At 41.7% G+C, this 19405-nt stretch overlaps 2 protein-coding genes across 6 annotated transcripts in view; one reads left to right on the plus strand and one right to left on the minus strand.

Annotated features, from left to right (window-relative positions):
• The window catches only part of il1rapl1a (interleukin 1 receptor accessory protein-like 1a), a 188902-nt gene extending 172913 nt beyond the window's left edge, over nt 1-15989 (plus strand). For 2 of the 5 annotated variants that reach the window (XM_004551239.5, XM_076874880.1), the window contains exons 9-12: nt 4570-4716; nt 7051-7221; nt 9821-9865; nt 10287-15989. In XM_004551239.5, the coding sequence (XP_004551296.1) occupies nt 4570-4716; nt 7051-7221; nt 9821-9865; nt 10287-11008 (1085 nt within the window). In that variant the 3' untranslated portion in view covers nt 11009-15989. The remainder of the gene's footprint in view (nt 1-4569; nt 4717-7050; nt 7222-9820; nt 9866-10286) is intronic. The other 3 variants (XM_076874881.1, XM_076874883.1, XM_076874884.1) reach the window with 3 other exon arrangements.
• Nucleotides 15990-16931: 942 nt separating this feature from the next.
• On the minus strand, nt 16932-18924 carry nr0b1 (nuclear receptor subfamily 0, group B, member 1). Its single transcript, XM_004551241.2, has 2 exons — nt 17717-18924; nt 16932-17508 (listed from the first exon to the last, which is right to left on the minus strand). The coding sequence occupies exons 1-2, from the start codon at nt 18363-18365 to the stop codon at nt 17267-17269; spliced, it is 891 nt and encodes a 296-aa protein (XP_004551298.1). The 5' UTR covers nt 18366-18924; the 3' UTR covers nt 16932-17266.
• Between the last annotated feature and the right edge of the window lie 481 nt (nt 18925-19405).

The raw sequence follows: 19405 nt of genomic DNA on the forward strand, positions 1-19405 counted from the left end.
GGTCTAATATCTCTGCAGGCTCCCTTTCCTTCCATCTCGAAAGAAAGAGAGACATGAAAACAGAGAAGGCAGAAAGGAAGTGGGGGTCAGTGAAACATAAACAATTTCAAGAGTGAAGATTATTGCTGATAATGAGTTAAAAGCATTACATTTGGTTACAGTTGGAAAAGGCTGGTAAATAGCCAATTAGAAGCCCGAGAAAACATAGCTGTTTTCCGCAACACACTGTCGACTGCTGCTGAAATGAAAAAAACATCAAATATAATGCACAAGCCAACATCAAAGATCTGTCTTTACAAGTTAAAGAGCTGTTTTGAGATTTGCCATATACACTTAATTCCCATGCCTCTAAGGTAAATACAAAGCTTAGCACAAAGACTGGAAACAGTGAGTTGAAAATTGTTGAAAATTAGCCAAATCATATCCACCCACATAGCTTCTTTTATAACTCTTACATTTTGTTTCTTGTATTTATTAGAAAACAAGACATGACTGGTAAATGAATGTTTAGATGTGCTTGAGGGCAGATTTTGTTACTCTCAGAAAGCAGCTTTTCCTGTTTTTAGCAGTTTAGCTAAGCTAAGCTAACTGGCTGCTGATCATGAGTGTTGGTCTTTTTCTTTTACTCTCACCAACACAGATTTAATTAGTTATCATTTTGTAATTTCTCATAACCTACTATGTCTTCGGTTAAACCTATTTTAGAATAATAATCATTAGATCCAGAAAGTGTAGCTATAGTTAAGTGACTTTTAATAAAAATAAGATTTTATAAATTCACAGTATTTCTGTTATTACTTTAATATGTACCTTTGCTGTGTCTGGGGTTATATATAGAGTAAATTGGCATGCAGCCTAGAGAACGTAGGGCCACTGTGCAGCATTACAGCCCATAGTGTGACAGAGAAATAAAGTGAACCTGCTCTAGCTGAGCCTACCAGGTAAATGCGGCTTTAATACACACCATAATTCATCCTTCCCCAAGCTAGGTCTCTGGGGAGATGAGAAGGAGATAATGGAGAGGAGAAATGAATGGAGAGACAGCAAGAAAAGTGGGCAAGGAGAAGTAAGAGAACTCTGAAGAGAGTGGGTTATGATGGCGAGGTGAGTGTCAGCGTGATGAGTAAACTAAAGCCTCTTGTTTTGAAAAAGCCTCCATCCATGTCCAGAATTGTCCCAGTCCCGCTATGGATGACAGCCAAAGTGCAAAGCTGTGTCATTGCTGCACTGCTCCAAAGAAATGAACCCAGTTTCTCATTATCTCCTTTTTTTCCCTGTGTCTCTCTGCTATGTGCCCTCTCATTTTTCCCAAACTCATTATGAGACTCGTGTCTCTGAAGATTGATTCTGCTCCGCTCTGAGCCGAGCGCTGAAAATGCTGATGATCGTCCAGATTTCAGGCAAATGTAAACGTGTAAAAGTGCCTCATTCTGTGAGTTTACCTGAAATAATGAAACAAAGAGGCCAGTGTTTGAGGCCGGCCTGATGAATACTGTCATAAGAGTGTGGGTAAAAAGAAAGCAAACACTTTTTTTTCTAAAAGGACATAATAATCAGGACATTATAAAAATTATCTAGTCCTTAAAAATCTGGCCTTTAACGCAACACATACTCAGATTAGCAACAACACATGACATAGTACACTGTGTCATTATTTATTTAAGAAATAAATTAGCCAAGTTGCAGAATCGGTGTGTGAAAAACTGAGTACACCCTACTGCTTCCATAACAATTAAGAGGGTAAGAGGTGCTGCTAATCAAATGCAGCTAATTAACTGATAATCAGCAGGTCTGAGCACCTCTATAAAAGCATATGTTTTTGACTATTTGCAGGTATGGAGCATTTAGGTGTGTTTTAACACACTGACAAGGAGAAAATTTTCAGCAATGATCTTAGAGAAGCAATTGGGAAGAATTAGTAAGTTATTTACAAATACTTTGATTTTCATCATCCTACAGAAAGACTATTGGAAAACTGGGACGACAATTCCCATTCCTTCTTAGGAGTGAATATACCAGCAAATTTAAGTTCAGAATGTGTAATGTGCAAATAAACACCCAAAAGTGACAGTTTGGGCTCTACAGGCCAAGTTCAATACAATACAATTAGTGATAGACTGAATATCTATGGCTAGGTTAAAAAAAATACCAGGATAATAATAATCTGGTAGCATGGTTGAGATTTGCAAATTTGCATTGGAATGAACCATTAGACTTCTAGAGCAATGTCCTTTGGAGTAGTGATGTTTGGCCATAATGCAATGTAGCTTAATTAAAAACAGAGCATATTAGCAAATACTTCATACCAACTTTCAGCCACGGTGGTGGAGGAGTGATGATTTGAGTTTCTTTTGCAGGCACAGGACCTGGACACCGTGCAGTCTTTGACTTGCCTATGAACTCCTCTGTATACAGTGGCTTGCAAAAGTATTCGGCCCCCTTGAACTTTCCCACATTTTGTCACATTATAGCAACAAACATGAATCAATTTCATTGGAATTCCACGTGAAAGACCAACACAAAGTGGTGTACACGTGAGAAGTGGAACGAAAATCATACATGATTCCAAACATTTTTACAAATAAATAACTGCAAAGTGGGGTGTGCGTAATTACTCAGCCCCCTTTGGTCTGAGTGCAGTCAGTTGCCCATAGACATTGCCTGATGAGTGCTAATGACTAAATAGAGTGCACCTGTGTGTAATCTAATGTCAGTACAAATACAGCTGCTCTGTGACGGCCTCAGAGGTTGTCTAAGCGAATGTTGGGAGCAACAACACCATGAAGTCCAAAGAACACACCAGACAGGTCAGGGATAAAGTTATTGAGAAATTTAAAGCAGGCTTAGGCTACAAAAAGATTTCCCAAGCCTTGAACATCCCACGGAGCACTGTTCAAGCGATCATTCAGAAATGGAAGGAGTATGGCACAACTGTAAACCAACCAAGACAAGGCCGTCCACCTAAACTCACAGGCCGAACAAGGAGAGCGCTGATCAGAAATGCAGCCAAGAGGCCCATGGTGACTCTGGACGAGCTGCAGAGATCTACAGCTCAAGTGGGGGAATCTGTCCATAGGACAACTATTAGTTGTGCACTGCACAAAGTTGGCCTTTATGGAAGAGTGGCAAGAAGAAAGCCATTGCTAACAGAAAACCATAAGAAGTCCCGTTTGCAGTTTGCCATGAGCCATTTGGGGGACACAGCAAACATGTGGAAGAAGGTGCTCTGGTCAGATGAGACCAGAATGGAACTTTTAGGAACACATGCAAAACACTATATGTGGCAGAAAACTAACACTGCACATCACTCTGAACACACCATCCCCACTGTCAAATATGGTGGTGGCAGCATCATGCTCTGGGGGTGCTTCTCTTCAGCAGGGACAGGGAAGCTGGTCAGAGTTGATGGGAAGATGGATGGAGCCAAATACAGGGCAATCTTGGAAGAAAACCTCTTGGAGTCTGCAAAAGACTTGAGACTGGGGCGGAGGTTCATCTTCCAATCTAATCCAATCGAGAATCTGTGGCAAGATCTGAAAACTGCTGTTCACAAACGCTGTCGATCTAATCTGACTGAGCTGGAGCTGTTTTGCAAAGAAGATTGGGCAAGGATTTCAGTCTCTAGATGTGCAAAGCTGGTAGAGACATACCCTAAAAGACTGGCAGCTGTAATTGCAGCAAAAGGTGGTTCTACAAAGTATTGACTCAGGGGGCTGAATAATTTCGCACACCCCACTTTGCAGTTATTTATTTGTAAAAAATGTTTGGAATCATGTATGATTTTTATTCCACTTCTCACGTGTACACCACTTTGTGTTCGTCTTTCACATGGAATTCCAATAAAATTGATTCATGTTTGTGGCTGTAATGTGACAAAATGTGGAAAAGTTCAAGGGGGCCAAATACTTTTGCAAGCCACTGTACCAAAGTATTCTAGAGTCGAATGTAAAGCAATGTGTCCGATAGCTAATGCTTGACCCAAACTGGGTTTTACATCAGAACAATGGCCCCAAGCACAGAAGCAAATCTACAACAGGATGGCTGAAAAAGAAAATAATCAAAGTGTTGGAATGGCTCAGTCAATGTCCAAACCTCAAACTGGCTGAATATGTTGTTGAGAAACCATTGGAGATCTGAACATCAACAAATGCCTGCAGACCTCAATAAACTAGAGCAATGTTGGAAAGAAGAAAGGGCCCAAATTCCTCTACAGTGATGTAAGAAATTGATGAAGTCATACAGAAAATGAGTACTTCAAGTTATTGCAGCTAAAGGTATTTCAACAAACTATTGAATTATGTGGTGTACTTACACACTCTTTCTGGGGTTTGTCTTAGTTTCTATTGAATAAAAAAATGACTCAGTGTAATATTTCATGTGGTTTTTTTTAGACCTTGTAGGGACTAGATAATTTTTTTATTTTGTCCCAATAAGTAAAACCTTAGAGGTGCGGGGATGTTTATCTATTTGCAGTGACTGTAAGTGGCCACACAAAACTGTAACTGGCGTTTTAACCATGACTGTCTCAGCAGTTTTGCTTATTTTCTTGTCTGTATGTGTTGTCTTCAGCAGAGCTCATGTACACTGTGGAGCTGGCAGGAGGGCTGGGAGCAATCCTGCTGCTACTCATCTTTCTCATCTCACTCTACAAATGCTACAAGATTGAGCTGATGCTTTTCTACAGGAGGCACTTTGGCAGTGAAGATGTAGACGGAGGTAAAGACAGAAGAATGCGTCTAAAAAAATGTCTTTTGGCCTTTTAACCATTATCTTATTCACACTTTTTTCACCAGGACTTTTTTTATCCAAAAACTCAATATCAAGCAAGCCGTGATGACTCCATATGTGCCTTTGCGGGCTTGTATTCATAGATCCAATGAATGTACTATTTTGTTTAAAAGTAACTACTCACTAGTAGTTACAGATGTTTACCCCAGTGCTATCTCAGTGACGGCATTTCCGCTGCTGTTGGTAAAGAGGTGCATGGTGCAGTGACTTTACCGGGAAAGGAGGAGACAGTTTTTCAATTTGTTGCCCATTTAAAAAGAGATCAATCTCAGTATGTCATGGAATGAAGCCCACCCTCTGCTGCCAGATAGTGATTCACAGCAACAAGGCAGGCTCGAAGCACCGTCTCTGAGCAACAAATAGGAGCGTAACAATCCTCAAATTGAAAAGCAACTTTCTGCTTTCTCTACAGAACATAGTTAACTTGTACTTCACTTAAGGATTTGTCTGTTTGTGTCCCAGTATGATTCCTCTGTGTTTTGCATTTTTGCTCTCTTTTCAAGAATTCTGGAAAGACAGAAGTCACCGGATTGTTTCTACAGTAGCATAAATTATCCATTACGCCCAAGACTGTAGACTCAAACTTCCACATGATTAAGTCATGCCGTCAGGGACCGCTGATACAAGCTGTTTTTGATTTTTCCAACTTTGCTAGGTGGTTAATTTGCGAGGTTGGTTGCTAATTTGAAAGCTTTGTTTGATGTTTGGATCCTATCGAGCACAGCCATGGCCCTTCCAGTAAGTTTCAAAGCTGCGCATGCTCCTCAAAAGAGTTTCTGAAGCAGTCCTTCCTCACTTTCTGACTGAACCACATTCCAGTTTCCACAGAGCATAATGACTAGGACTTAGCGAATATGGCACCAGCACTGTTCTTTTCCCTGTTATCTATTTTCTACCTTCTCAGTTCTTCCCACTGTCTTCTGGGAAATCATTTTGAGGTGGGAAGAGAGTATTGCTTCTGCATTGTTTTGGGTATTTTTGTATCTACCACAATTTATTTCTTGTATACACTACATGGCCAAATCAATTTGACACCACTAGAAAAGTGGTCTTCTCTTTTCCAAACAAGAATGATAAGCAAAAAATACATACAATAGACAATAAAAGAAATGGTTTTCTGAGTTTGGTGTGGAAGAATTTGACTGCGTACCGGAGACACTTATTGGGAACAGCATTTGCAAGAAAGGCCTTCTCCTTGATCATAAGTAGCTCACTTCATGAGCGATCTTGTGACTCACTGGAAGGAAATCCATGTCGGCAAATTATTAAATTTAACAGTTTTTTATAGAAAACAAAGTACCGAATAGAAAATGTAAACTGACACAGCAAAGCACAATCGTGTGTCCTGTAGAAAGTTACACTATAGTTTCATATTAGACTATAGACTGTATTACCCATGTTTACAGTTCTTTAACATACTTCAGTGCTTAACAAATTTATTAAAATACCATTAAGTGCAAGTTTTTTTCACACAGCTGCCCTAAGTTACCAGTATTGGTAATCATCAAAAAAGTTATGTTTCTATAATGTTAAATCCTCCAGCATGAACAAGCATTTTAATTAAAATTCTATTTTTCAGTTTTATAATTAATGTTACCTATGAATCTTCACATTCGCTGTTTTACAAAAAAAATGTAAAAAATAATAAATCACATTATTATTATTTGATTAGTTAATGGCTCAGTTTCTGGAACAGAAAAGTTTCTAGCTTTCGCAAAGTTTTTGACAAATTTCTAAAATATTTGTGTTTTCCTGTTTTTATGGCAGGTGGTCTAATAATTGTGTTAAACACTGTATAAGAATTACACAAAAGATATAACTTCCGACTTTCGGCATTTTACTTTTGTGCCTTTTGTCTATAAATTTGCAGAAATTTCTGATGCATATTCTGTTTGGATGAAAATAACTGGTAACTATTTGAGGTGCCGTGCATAAGGGTTAAATGGCACTGTCATAACCATGGCATCACATGACACTGAATGTGAATGTTTATGGATAGAGCCAATAAGTGTAAGAAAAACCAACGTTATTTTATTATTTTGAAACTATAATAAGGAGTGTGTAATTCTGGTTTTAGAAGTAGCTTTAAAAGTTGTAACTATTGTAGAAGTTAGCCAACGCAATTGCAAGAAATGTGTAAAGTCAGTTGTTTGGAATAAAATGCTCATCAGAGAATGAGCGTGCAGTGTTCAGTGAAAATGCCATGGCGTTTAGTCTGCATATTTCATGACTGACTCTCCACTCTTTCTTCCTGTTCCTCAGAAAATAAAGACTATGATGCATATTTGTCTTACACCAAAGTGGACCCTGACCAGTGGAGTCAGGAGACCCGGGAAGAGGAGCGCTTTGCCTTGGAGATCCTCCCTGATGTTCTGGAGAAACATTATGGCTACAAACTCTTCATCCCAGATCGAGACCTCATCCCATCAGGAAGTAAGACTGTGTGTGTTTGTATGTATGCATGCTTGCACACGTTTGAAATGTTTGTGCCATACTGTAAACAGTTGTATAGGTGTTTGTTTGTTTCTACTATAAATTCTATATTGGGGGAAATAATTATTTGATCCTCTACTGAATTTGTAAATTTGCTCACTTACAAAGAAATGTCCAGTCTCTAATTTTATGATAGTTTCATTTTAATGGAGAAAGACGTTAAAATATTGAGTGACAATGAGCGAAATAAGTATTTGATTCCAGACCAACACGCTAGAATTCTGGCTCCCACAGACTGGCTGTGTGCCCACATGGCACACAGATTACAATCAATCAATTACAGATACTTGTGATATCAAACGATTATGTGCATAAAGCACAGAATCAATTTCTTGGGAAGACCAAGAAATTAGGTAAGACCAAACAGCTGTTAAAGGATGCCAGGGAGCAGCCTACAGACCTGCACAAGGCCACAATGGACGACAAGACCATCAGCAAGAATCTTGGTGACAAGGTGACAGCTGCTGGCGTGATTCAGAAATGGAAGAAATACAAAACCTTGTGTCAACCTCAGTCTGTACAAGATCTTCCCTCATTGGGTGAGGATGATCATGAGAAAGGTGATAGATCAGGTCAAAAGTACACGGGAGGTGCAGTTGGGACCAAAGTCACCAAGAACATCATTGATGGCACACAACAAGAGTTCCCACTGTTTAACAAGGCACATCTACAGGCCCATCTTAAGTTTGCTAGTAAGCAACGAAATAATTCAGAGAAGGCATGCATGAAAGTGCTGTGGTCAAATGAAACCTAAATCAAGCTCTTTGGTATCAACTCAACCCGCCGTGTTTGGAGGAAGAGAAATACTGAGTATAACCAAAGGATCACCATCCTCCACTGAAGTGGAAATATTATACTTTTGGGCTGTTTCCCTGCTCAGTCAGAACACTGAAGGTGGGTCATGGATGGGTCTTCCAGCATGAGAATGACCCAAAACATGCCACCAAGGCAACAACGGATATAAAGAAGAAGCACATTAAGGTCACGGAGAGGCGTAGCCAATCTCCAGACCTATAAACAAACTGTGGAGGGAGCTGAAGTTTAGAGTTGCCAAGCAGCAGCCAAGAAATGTAAAGGATTTAAAGTCAAAGGAGCTTGCAAAGAAAAGCGTCTAGACTTCTTTGAGTTGCTTGAAGACGTTTCACCTCTCATCCGAGAAGCTTCTTCAGTTCTAAGGTCAAATGGTGGGGAGTCCCAGATTTAAACCTAGTGGGAGTAACCCCCCACAGAGGGACAAAAGGACCCCCTGATGATCCTCTAATCGCCTGAGCCAAGGTGTGAAACTGGGTGTGGGTCCCAATCAGCCAGAGTTTGAACTGAAGAAGCTTCTCGGATGAGAGGTGAAACGTCTTCAAGCAACTTAAAGAAGTCCAGATCCTTTTCTTTGCAAGCTCCTTTGGCTACGATGACCTGGATGACTGAGAACCTTCACAGACATAAAGGATTTAAAGTTTCTATAAAGAGGAGTGGGCCAATATCCATCCCACATCTCTCTGGTGCTTACCAATGAGGCTTTCTCTACAGAGTACCAAGTCATGTTTTGCTTGGGCATCAAATACTTCTTTCAATCTGTGACTTTTATATAATGTCTTTTTTCTGGAATTTGGTTGATGTTCTGTCTTTTCATTAAAACTAAATTACCATTATTGGAGATTGTTAATTTCTTTGGAAGCAGGGTACATGTATACATATACATATACATATACATAGACTGTCACAGTCTGTTTTGTCTGTGTTGTTTGTTTTCACCATTGTTTTTCCACCGTCACTGTCTTGTGTTTCAATGTCCGGTGCTGTCAGGGCAGAATCAAGCAGAGGATGCTCACAAGTGATGAATAGATGAATATTTCAAAGTTAAAATAAGGGAAGAGGAGGGAAATGCAATATTCAGTGCAATACTGTCAACAAGAACCCTTTTTTTCTTGTATCGTCTCAAACCTCTCTGGATTAAAGCACTAGATCATAGCATTTCTCACTAGCTCTTCCCTTACTGTGTACTACAGATATGGGAATACAGTATGCGGTGTGTACCGGGAGCCGATATATTGAACAAATTTATCATCCTCACTGATTTTTATCCATGTATTAATAAATCCATGAAAATTCTGTCTGAACATATTCTCATGTGTGCTAACTCTGTTTAGCAGTCTGTCTTTGCCAGTGGTACACAGTGTGCTCTAGTTAGTAGCAATGCTGTGTGTTTCTACTGTAGGCTTCATGTGAGAAAGATAAAACGCAAACACGTGCTAGCTGGTCCAGACAGAATTAAACATCAGTGGGTAATGTGTGAAGGCTCTGAGCCCTGCTGACTGAGCCGCTTCTATCCTTTAATCAAAAGAAAATTGCCGCCAGCACCACTGCCAAATAAAATCATTGCAGATGAATGTCCAATCAGAGAAACATGGTATGTGATTAATCGTATGTGAAATAAAAAGATGACTGAGAGGGGACGCAGCCACGCTTCTGACGGTGTTGAGCATGTTTCTGTGTCTGTAATGTGTTCTGCCTGTGACCTGAATGTTAAAATGTTTATGTTTAGGTCTCACCAATGAGCATTACCAGGATGACACGCGGCTCTTTAGAGGTACTCGCCTTCGGTCTTTTCCTCTTGCATCAGCTGCTTTCATGCTTAGAGTGGCACCATTGTGTGATCTGAAACATCAGGCCCGATTCAATAGCGAGCTCAGCCCTAATCCTATAGAGTGTGCAGCTTTATCAATCACTGGTTTGCAGTTAGAGCCATATGGATCTGCTCTATGTGCATAAAATGTTAATTTATATGCTGCACCTTTGTGCACACTTAAAGCTCCATATTAAACGGGTGTTAGTAGACCAGATACTGTCACTGTCTTGCGTTTTGTGTCTGATGCTGTCTGTGTGTTCATCCATCACTGTGTTGTGGCCCTGTTCTCATTAGGTGAAAACAATGCTCACTGCAATGTTTTGCCACACTTGTGTCACATAAATTTTTGCTCTTCTCTTTCCTTCCCGCTTCTTTCCCGCAGCCTACATAGAGGACGTGGCCCGCTGTGTAGACCAGAGCAAACGCCTCATCATAGTTATGACACCCAACTACGTAGTGCGGCGAGGCTGGAGCATCTTTGAGCTGGAGACGCGACTGCGCAACATGCTGGTGACGGGTGAGATCAAAGTCATCCTGATCGAATGTGCCGAGTTGCGCGGAATCATGAACTACCAGGAAGTGGAGGCGCTTAAACACACCATTAAGACCCTTACTGTCATCAAATGGCGTGGAACCAAGAGCAACAAGCTCAGCTCCAAGTTCTGGAAGCAGCTGCAGTATGAGATGCCCTTCAGACGCACGGAGCCCATGCTCACGCATGAGGCGGCACTAGACGTCAGCGAGCAGGGCCCATTCGGAGAGCTGCAGACTGTTTCTGCCATGTCCATGGCGGCGGCCACTTCCACGGCCATGGCCACCGCCCACCCAGAGCTGCGCTCCTCGTTCCACAGCACCTACCACACCACCATGAGGCAGAAACACTACTACCGCAGTTACGAGTACGACATGCCCCCAGGAGGGACCTTGCCACCTCTCTCATCCCTGGGAAACCAGCACACCTACTGCAACATCCCACTGACACTGCTGAACGGACAGAGGCCACCCGGGAAGAGCCGAGAGCACAGTCTGGAGGAGGGGCACGCCAACAACGCCATGCTCCCTCTGCTGCCCAGGGAAACCAGCATCTCCAGCGTCATCTGGTAATGGCAAGCAGACTCGGCGCCAGCTTTAGGAAGATCGCTCAACGTCAGACATGACGAGGTTACAGTCTGGCAGTTCTTAGGAACACAGTTCGAGGTTGTGATTACGGCAAAAAGCATTTGGATCCGTATGGCTCCGGCAGCTAGTCATGGAGGTAAAGCAGGTTCCTGGACGTGGTTTGTCTTGTTGTTCAGTCGGACTGCACCTCGTTTCCAGAGGATGTTTTCTATGTGGAACTACAGGGGATAATGCGAACACACTGTTTCATTAACTAGCAAGAAATGGACTCACAAGGACTCCATGGTGAAGAACCAACACACTATGGCAATTATTCACAGGAACGAATACACACACACACATACACACATACAAGAAATTGCATCCATACAAGCAAAAGGAAAACAGGGTCTGTACATATATTTCAATTTATTTGTAGCATCAGTGTTTTCCTGTTTTGTTCTTTTGTTTATTTTATTCAATCATGTTTGTTGCCTTCTCTAATGTAGGACTTTTGCTTTAACTTGTCATAAAGAGTTGTATATTTTTAATCTTTTTCTCTTTTTTTGTCTCTTTTTCTTTTTTTCTTTCTTATTTTGTAACACGCTCGATAGGAAAGCCAATATGACATGTGCGTGCGCTGTTGTTTGTTTGTTTAAAAATCTTTGTGTTGTTTAAAGAGAACTTTTTTTTTTCGAACTTTGGGAAACGCCTGGACATTTCAGGAGCTTCAAGGAGCTAAAACTTGTTTTCGTTTACCTGTAAAAGGTGTATCTAGTTTAAAAGGAAACTCTCTCTTTTTAAAAAAAAAAAATAGAATATGCAAAAAGAAGGAGAAGCTGGCAAAAAATATATCGTCTCGTGGGACTGAAAAGGAGGAGTGGTTGGGGAGCAGCGCTCGTCCTCTCCAAGCAGATAGACTGGCAGATCTCTCTCTAAAGCTTCATATTTTCTATTGAGACAAACAGCCTTGCTGTTTTAGAGTGATAGTGAAATGCCTCACCTTAAAAAGAAATCTGTAGATTATTTTAAAAAGAATTCTATTTTTATAACTGAAAAGAGTTTGCTTGAGATGTCATACTTATTTGCATTTCATCTTCCATAGAAAGAGGATTTGTGTATAAGTGTTATGCTGGTTTTGTGCCCTTCGGTGTGGCTCCTGGTTTGTTAAAGAGATTAAGGTGGCTTTTAAATCCCACATGACAAAAAAATGTCCTCTGCTCTTCTAGATTCAAAGGTAAAGCATTTTCAATGTTTTGGTTTAAAAAAAATAACAGTATTATTCCCATCCTGATAATTCATTTGGTTCATATGGATAGTTCATGTTTAAGGAAAGAAAAGAATTCCTTTTGTGTTTTGAAAGACTTTTTACATATATTTGAAGGTGTGATTTTTGAGTATGCATAGCAAATAGATATGTATTCTATATATAATATAGATATTTATATAAATATATAAACACAATTTTCACTTGGAAAGAAATGTCTATCTTTATAGAAACACAATCATGATCAGTTGCCCTTACTTTCTCACTGCACATTAAAAACATTGATTTCCTTTCGATGTTTTCCTTTTGTGTCCAAGTTGAACCAGCAGCAATTCATAACACACCTGATTATGCTCTTAACCTTTTTTCTTTTTTTCTTTTTTTCATTACCACATGATTTTGTAATGGCTAGAGTCAGCTACATCCACCAGATGTGAAACAGGACATTTGAATCAGTGATCAGCCCTGGGAAATCTGGCACAGGGTAAATGAACAAGTGTTTTAGTACTGTTGAAATAAGTCTTTAAACAAACTGTGCCTTGAACGTCCAGTTATAAAGATCTTTCTATAAAGTCTATGATCCAGCTGCTCTTTCTGGTGGATAACACCGAAATGCTGTAATACTAGACTCATTGGAAGGTGATGTCCATGTGTGTACAATCATTGCAACTACATTTGCCCTCTAAGAGAATAGACGGGCATGTTTCTTGACCCTATGGTATAGTTGTGTCCAGAAATATGCCAGATCTAATCATATTCCTCTGTCCTCTATTTCCTCATCGTGTCAAGAAACACGTTACGTAATTATACTGATAATTATTCTTTCTTGCAGCAAAATGTCAGTGCAGTGAAGAAAGGAGAAAGGCAGATAAGCAGACTGTTTAAAGGAGATGTTCTGGTATTAGATAGCATGAATGCAAATCATGGAATTTAACTAGAACTAAACAAAACTAAAAAAATAGGTGTGCAAAAACATGTCAGCTCCTCAGTTCATGCAAAACAAAAACTTTTGCATATACTTATACACAAATACTTATCCGTACTAAAAAACAAAACAAAGAACCACTGAGACAATGAAAACACTGAAACTAATAAAAACTAAATTATTTTTTAAAAGAATAAAAATGAAACTGAAATGAGCAGCTCTTTTTCTTCTTCTTCTTTCAGCTGTGCCTCATAGGGTCGCCACATCGGATCATCTGCCTCCATGTTGCCCTCCCTAGCATTCGCCTCTGTCACACCAACCCTCCCGCATGTGCTCCTACACTACATCCATGAATCTCTCTCTGTGACCTTCTTCTTTTCACTCATTCCTGGCAGCTCCATCTTCAACATCCTTTGTCCAGTATAACCATTATCCCTCCTCTGTACATGTTCAGACCATCTCAGTTTTGCACCTTTGTCTCCAAAACACTCGACCTGAGCTTTCCCTCTGATGTACTCATTTCTAATCCTTTCCACTACTAAAGAAGCATCTGAGCATCTTCAACTCTTCAACCTCCAGCTCAGTCTCCTGTCTGTCAGCACCACCATCACCAAGCTATACGTCATAGCAGGCCTTGCTGCCATGTTGCAAACCTTCCCTTTTTAACCTTACTGCTATCGTTCTGTCACAAATCCCCCCTGGTGGCAAAGTAAAACAAAAACAAACAACTTCAATGACTTAGTTGGCCATTTGAGAGAAGTGTGACATACAAACATACAGGTAACGATGGAAATCAAACGGTGTCTAAAACAAGCACCATGAAATTCTCTGGTTTAAAGCTACCTGAATAAGTTTGCTGCATGCTCTCCCCCTTGCTCTCTCCTTATGTTCACTGCCTTTCAGATAGAGCCAGAAATGCCAAGTGAAGATAAACCTTTAACAAAAAAAAGGTGCTGATATAAGAAACAGCTTGGCTTAAGGCCAAGCAGTTTCAGTTGACGCCTGACATTTGCCTGCACATTGGTGGGTGAGTGCTGACAAACAGTGCCATCTCCTGGGGATACACACTACCTACAACGGGTGTCTGAACACTGGTAAACACAGAGACAGAAAGCAGATTTACTGATGTCTGCCAACCCCAGGAGAAAACACAGAAACTGGGGCAGAGGAAGAAAAAAAAAGCAGGAAAAGACTGAGTAGAAGGCAGAATGATGAAGAAATGAAGCTAAAGACAGTGTTTATAAAATTCAGCCTGTGGACATTTTTGCTGGAGACAAGGGCGGTGGTGGTGGTGCTGGGGAGTGCTGCTTTCAGACTATGCAAACACCAAGAGAAACTGTAACACCGTACCAATTTAAAAAGAAAGAAAGACAGAAAGAAAAGGGTCTCAAATGGTGGAATCTGCTTTGGTTGTGTTCTTTTTGTAATAAGTGATGCTAACTCAGGCAAACACCCACAACATATTGTCAGCCACAAGAAAAGCAGCCTCCTGCCAAACCAGTGTGGTTTTATTAGCAGACACAGGATTAATAGAGTCTTTATTACCCAGAGCAATTACAGGCTTAATTGGAGAGAAAATAGGCCCCGATGAGAAAGAAAAAGGCAGAGGAGATAGACGGGACGGCTTCAAAGTCCACATGAGCACATGTGCAAGGCCGTGTGTGTGTGTGTGTGTGTGTGTGTGTGTGTGTGTGTGTGTGTGTGTGTGTGTGTGTGTGTGTGTGTGTGTGTGTGTGTGTGTGTAAATACACCTTCATGTGCATGGTTTTGTTTTGTTTTTTCTTGTTATTTTACTCTTTGCAATGCCTTATCTGTCCACCAGGAGGTATGTGAGCTATTTCATCAGTATCTCAAGTTTTCTGTGCCAGCCTTTATTATTGGCATCACCTCCTCCCTTTAGTGCTTTGCTGTTCTGCTTGCATGAAATTAATAGCAACAAATTAAGCACAGAGACACTGCTTTTTCTGCTTTAGGGCACCATTGAAAGGTCTACTGAACTCGAAAACATCTTTTCAGAGAGTTTTTGATGTGAAACCAGAGATGGAAAACAATTTGACTGAAAAGTCAATTTGATCAACTTTGATCAACAAACAGTGATTCGCTGTTTGCTTCCTTGTTCGAAAGAACAGTAAATATGTTGATTTAAACGCATGCGGTTATTATAAGACTGGAGAGCTCCCGATACAGCATTATAGTCTAGAAGTTTCAGAAATGTGACTCATAACTTTTTGTTCTTTCCAAGAGCCGTAATTTAACAATGTTGCCTCTCGCCGAAAGCCCCCTGCTTTGTGGCTTTTTAATAAGGTAGCTCGTCCTGCACTTTCTCCTCTCTCTGCTCTCACCTCGGAGACAGCCACACACACACAGTCACCTCCCATGTTGTTGCGCCCCATTTTTTAAGGTGTACCCAGAAACAGGAGGTCCTTTCATACTTCGGTGACCGAGATGAGAAATCTTCTCCAATTTTACACCCAACAAAGAAGCTTTACGTCTGCTTTCATCTTTCTTTCCTTTCTCGTTTGGGAATCACGGTGGAAAGCAGCTAAGCACTTTTACACACGTACCTAAGTGCTTTATTTGAGTAGTTCAATTTTCTGCCAATTAATATCGTTGTGTTTTACTAATGAGTGTTCTAATCAATTCAAATTAAATAAATCTGACCACATTGTGATATATTATTGTAGGCTAATATCCCCGCAGTATGAAACGTAAAATCTGCTCCATGTCGATGCAACATTGTGACACAAATGTAATCGTTTTTAATCCAATAATTATCCGATCATATGCCATTTTACTTCTGATGTGTGTATAGTGCAGGACCATTACTTGAAGTATTACTTTAATGTGTGCTACTTGTTCCTTAATTAAAGTGTGTGAGAACTTCTACCACAATTGTTTGGGTATAATATAAAATGCTAACAATCTGGCCGGGTTATTTTATTGGTGCTGCCACAAAGCGAGACCAAGTGCAGGCTCAGGCCATCTGACCTCTGAACAGTGATGAAGTATTATAGCTGCTAGATGAGATGTTCAGGGACTGAGCTTCGTAACATCGTGTGGCTATGGTGTAACAGCAGCAAGTCCTTGTGCCATTGTCTGAGATGAACATTCACTCAGTAGTGTCTCATTACAGAGGTCTGGTTTAAACCATAGGTGTATTTTATGCGGCGTCTCTAGGAGCTTTTGTTCTGTTGGTTACAGGGAGATTATTTTTTTTTCTCCAGCGAGCAAGTTGATACCTTACCGCACTGTGCCCACACTGTGATGGCCAGACTACGAGGAACAGGAACATTACCTAAGGTCCTTTTCCTCAACCACTTTTGCCCCTTTCTGTGTGCATGACAGGGGAAGTTGATCCATGTGACTTGCACAATCGCTACACGTTGTATACTGTTGCACTCTGGTGGCCTAACAGGGCATTTCACCTGAATTCAGAAGTCCTGCATCTGTGTTTATACTCCACAACTTACCTCCTTCACTGGACAGTGAATAGCTGCTACACCAAGCCCTGACCTTTTGAAGATAATCTGTAGTTGATGTGACTGAACTGTAGTTGACATCAATCAGTGTGACTCATATTTTTCGAGGCGACGTGATTTCTTAAGTACTTTCTGCGTGTGTACTGAGACACATTATCTTCCTTCGTAAGAGTTTGTCCAGGGCTGATTTCACAGAGGAAAATGTGTCAGCAATGACGGAGCAATTATCACTCACATACATAGTTTGTTTTTAGGGGTTTTTTTTATTATCATTATTATTATAGAAAAATATTTTATATAAAAACAAATAAGTTATGAATTACATGAGCTGCTTTATATTTTCCTCTATTATGACATATTCCCTCAGCACATTCTCTCTTTCTTTCTCTGTGCCGCTCATTCTCACATGCACACTCACACTTGCTTGTGTTGGTCATTTCACAGTCACTGAAGATTTCCCAAATACATTTGTCTTTAATTAATTGAGTCCCACACGTCGTCCTCACCTGCCAACCAATTAAATCTTTGAGCAGTTCAGTCCATCTGACAGCTGAACCTGCTGAATTCATCTCAGTCCACTATGGACCCGTGACCTACTTCCCGTAGAACATCTCCATGAGGACCTCTTCGATGTTGACAGTCCCTATGACGGGTCTGAAGAAGAGCTGAGCGACCACTGGCGGGCTGATGGCCCTCAGCATGGACAGAGCTATGAGCAGCTTGGCGAACCGCGTCGTATCCTCGCGATGGATCAGCCTGACGTGCTCGTTTAGAGCCTGGTGCGCCTCTCGACGCAGCGACTGGATGTAGTGCAGACAGCGCAAACCCTCCAGATCTAGAGGTGGGGAAGGATGGGGGGAAGTGAAAAGTTGATAAAAATGTTACAACGCAGACAAGTAGTTAGGTAAAGTGTAAATATCAGAGCAGTCATGCTGAAATAAAACAAACTTTTACCCATCAATTAATAAATCAAACGGTTCCACTCGTGAGCGTGGCACCTGTGCTTAAAAACTGATGCTCTGCTATCAAAAGCCCTGACCCACCTGGGTTGAAGAGCACGGCTCCCTTCAGGTACGCATATTCCTTCGTGCTTATATCTACACTCCAGCACTTCTTTAGGAAGGCTTTGATCGCTTCGATGTCCACAACAGAGACGCCGGGTGCCCCCCTGTTCTGGCCGCCCACAGCCTCGCTCTGCCTGTCCGGACAGCCCGTGAGGATGCGCTGCAGCATGCTCGGCTCCACGGTCTCCGTGGTCTCAAAGTCCACCCGGTCTTGTGCGAGTCCCAGCACGAGCAGAGGCGCCCAGCCGCTCCGGATCAGCACGAGCTGGTCGTCCTCGGGCAGCTCGCGAAAACAGGGGACGTTTTTCACGAAGCGCAGCGTCTTCACCAGGACCGCGGACGCCGCTTTGCAGGTCACCTGCGGGGAGCGGAGGACGCCCCGGCGCCGAGACGAGCCGCAAGAGCAAGCCTGCTGTCGGACCTCCTGCAAAGAGGCAGAAGCGGAAGAGGGGGGCTTCTGGAACAAGTGCTGCAGCGTGTGCTGTTGGGGATGCTGCTGTTGCTCCTCGGCGGTCACCAGGCGGTCATCACTCTTTAGAATGCTGTAGAGAATGCTGCTGCTGCTGCTGCTGCTGCTGTTTTTTCGGCCGCTGGCACCCCGACAGCGGCAGCCCTCCAGCGTGGCCATGACCGCCGGCAGGAGCTCAGCGCGTCCCGCTGCTTCTTTGAAGCGCTTGAGGTCAGTGACAGAGGTAGCCCTGTTTTCTTAGCCCCTGATAGCCCCGAGTGAAGGGCAGAGCGTTTATATTAGCTCCCGTCTGTCCCCGCGCTTTGAGAGATTGTTCAGACCCCCTGAACACACACACACCCCTCCCTTCTCAAACACCGCCCCTCTCTCCACCCCTCTCCTATTTCCCACACTTACCTTTTCACAGCCCTCACATATTCAAGACACACCGGTGTAAATGATTTTTTATTATTATTTCTTATTTATTTTTATTGATTTATTTGCAGGTAAACACGTCGGACAGTAGCAGCTTTCATCTCTGTTGCTCACCTGTGAAAGGTTAACCATGGCTCAGATAAAACAGGAAATGTAACATTTCCGTCTGCTCGCTCGGTTTATCAAACTGTTCAGAAATCATGTTTGTTCGTTTTAAAAACCCGACAGCCGTGCTTAATCAAAGAGACTTCTTTATAAATTGTGTGAAAGAAACAAAAAAGCAGAGGAAGAGAGCAAGAGAGAAAGAAAAGTGGAGAAGGCGCCAGAGACCAGCTTTATTCTCAGCATTACCTTGACTCTCTGAGCAGTCATCGGACAGAAGCCAGTAAAAGAAAAAAATAGTCCAGGGAGGGATCTGAAGGCTTAATTATTTTAGGGACAATTTATATGATTTTCTATGAGAAAGAAGTAGGAAGAGCTGAGGCGCGAAGGCCGGCCTCCAACCTTGACTCGGACACGCTGATATTGATTTAACCGTGAAAACTGGAGCTGGTGAATTATGATGTCATGACTCAGTGCTCTCCTTGCTTCTGTCACTGAAGGAGGTATTTGGGAGGTGGTGGGGAAAGGGGGCGGTGGAAGTCAGTGAATGAGAAACTAAGAAGGACAAGTTGGGATAAAGCAGATGAATTAGAGGTTTATCTTAATTGCTCCTGAGAGGGATCACAAGTTAGGGTTGGCTGCTACCTGAAAGAGGGAGAGGAAAATCCCTCTGGGGAAATCAG

The sequence above is a fragment of the Maylandia zebra genome, linkage group LG16, assembly GCF_041146795.1.
Source record: "Maylandia zebra isolate NMK-2024a linkage group LG16, Mzebra_GT3a, whole genome shotgun sequence".
Taxonomy (NCBI): Eukaryota; Metazoa; Chordata; class Actinopteri; order Cichliformes; family Cichlidae; genus Maylandia; species Maylandia zebra.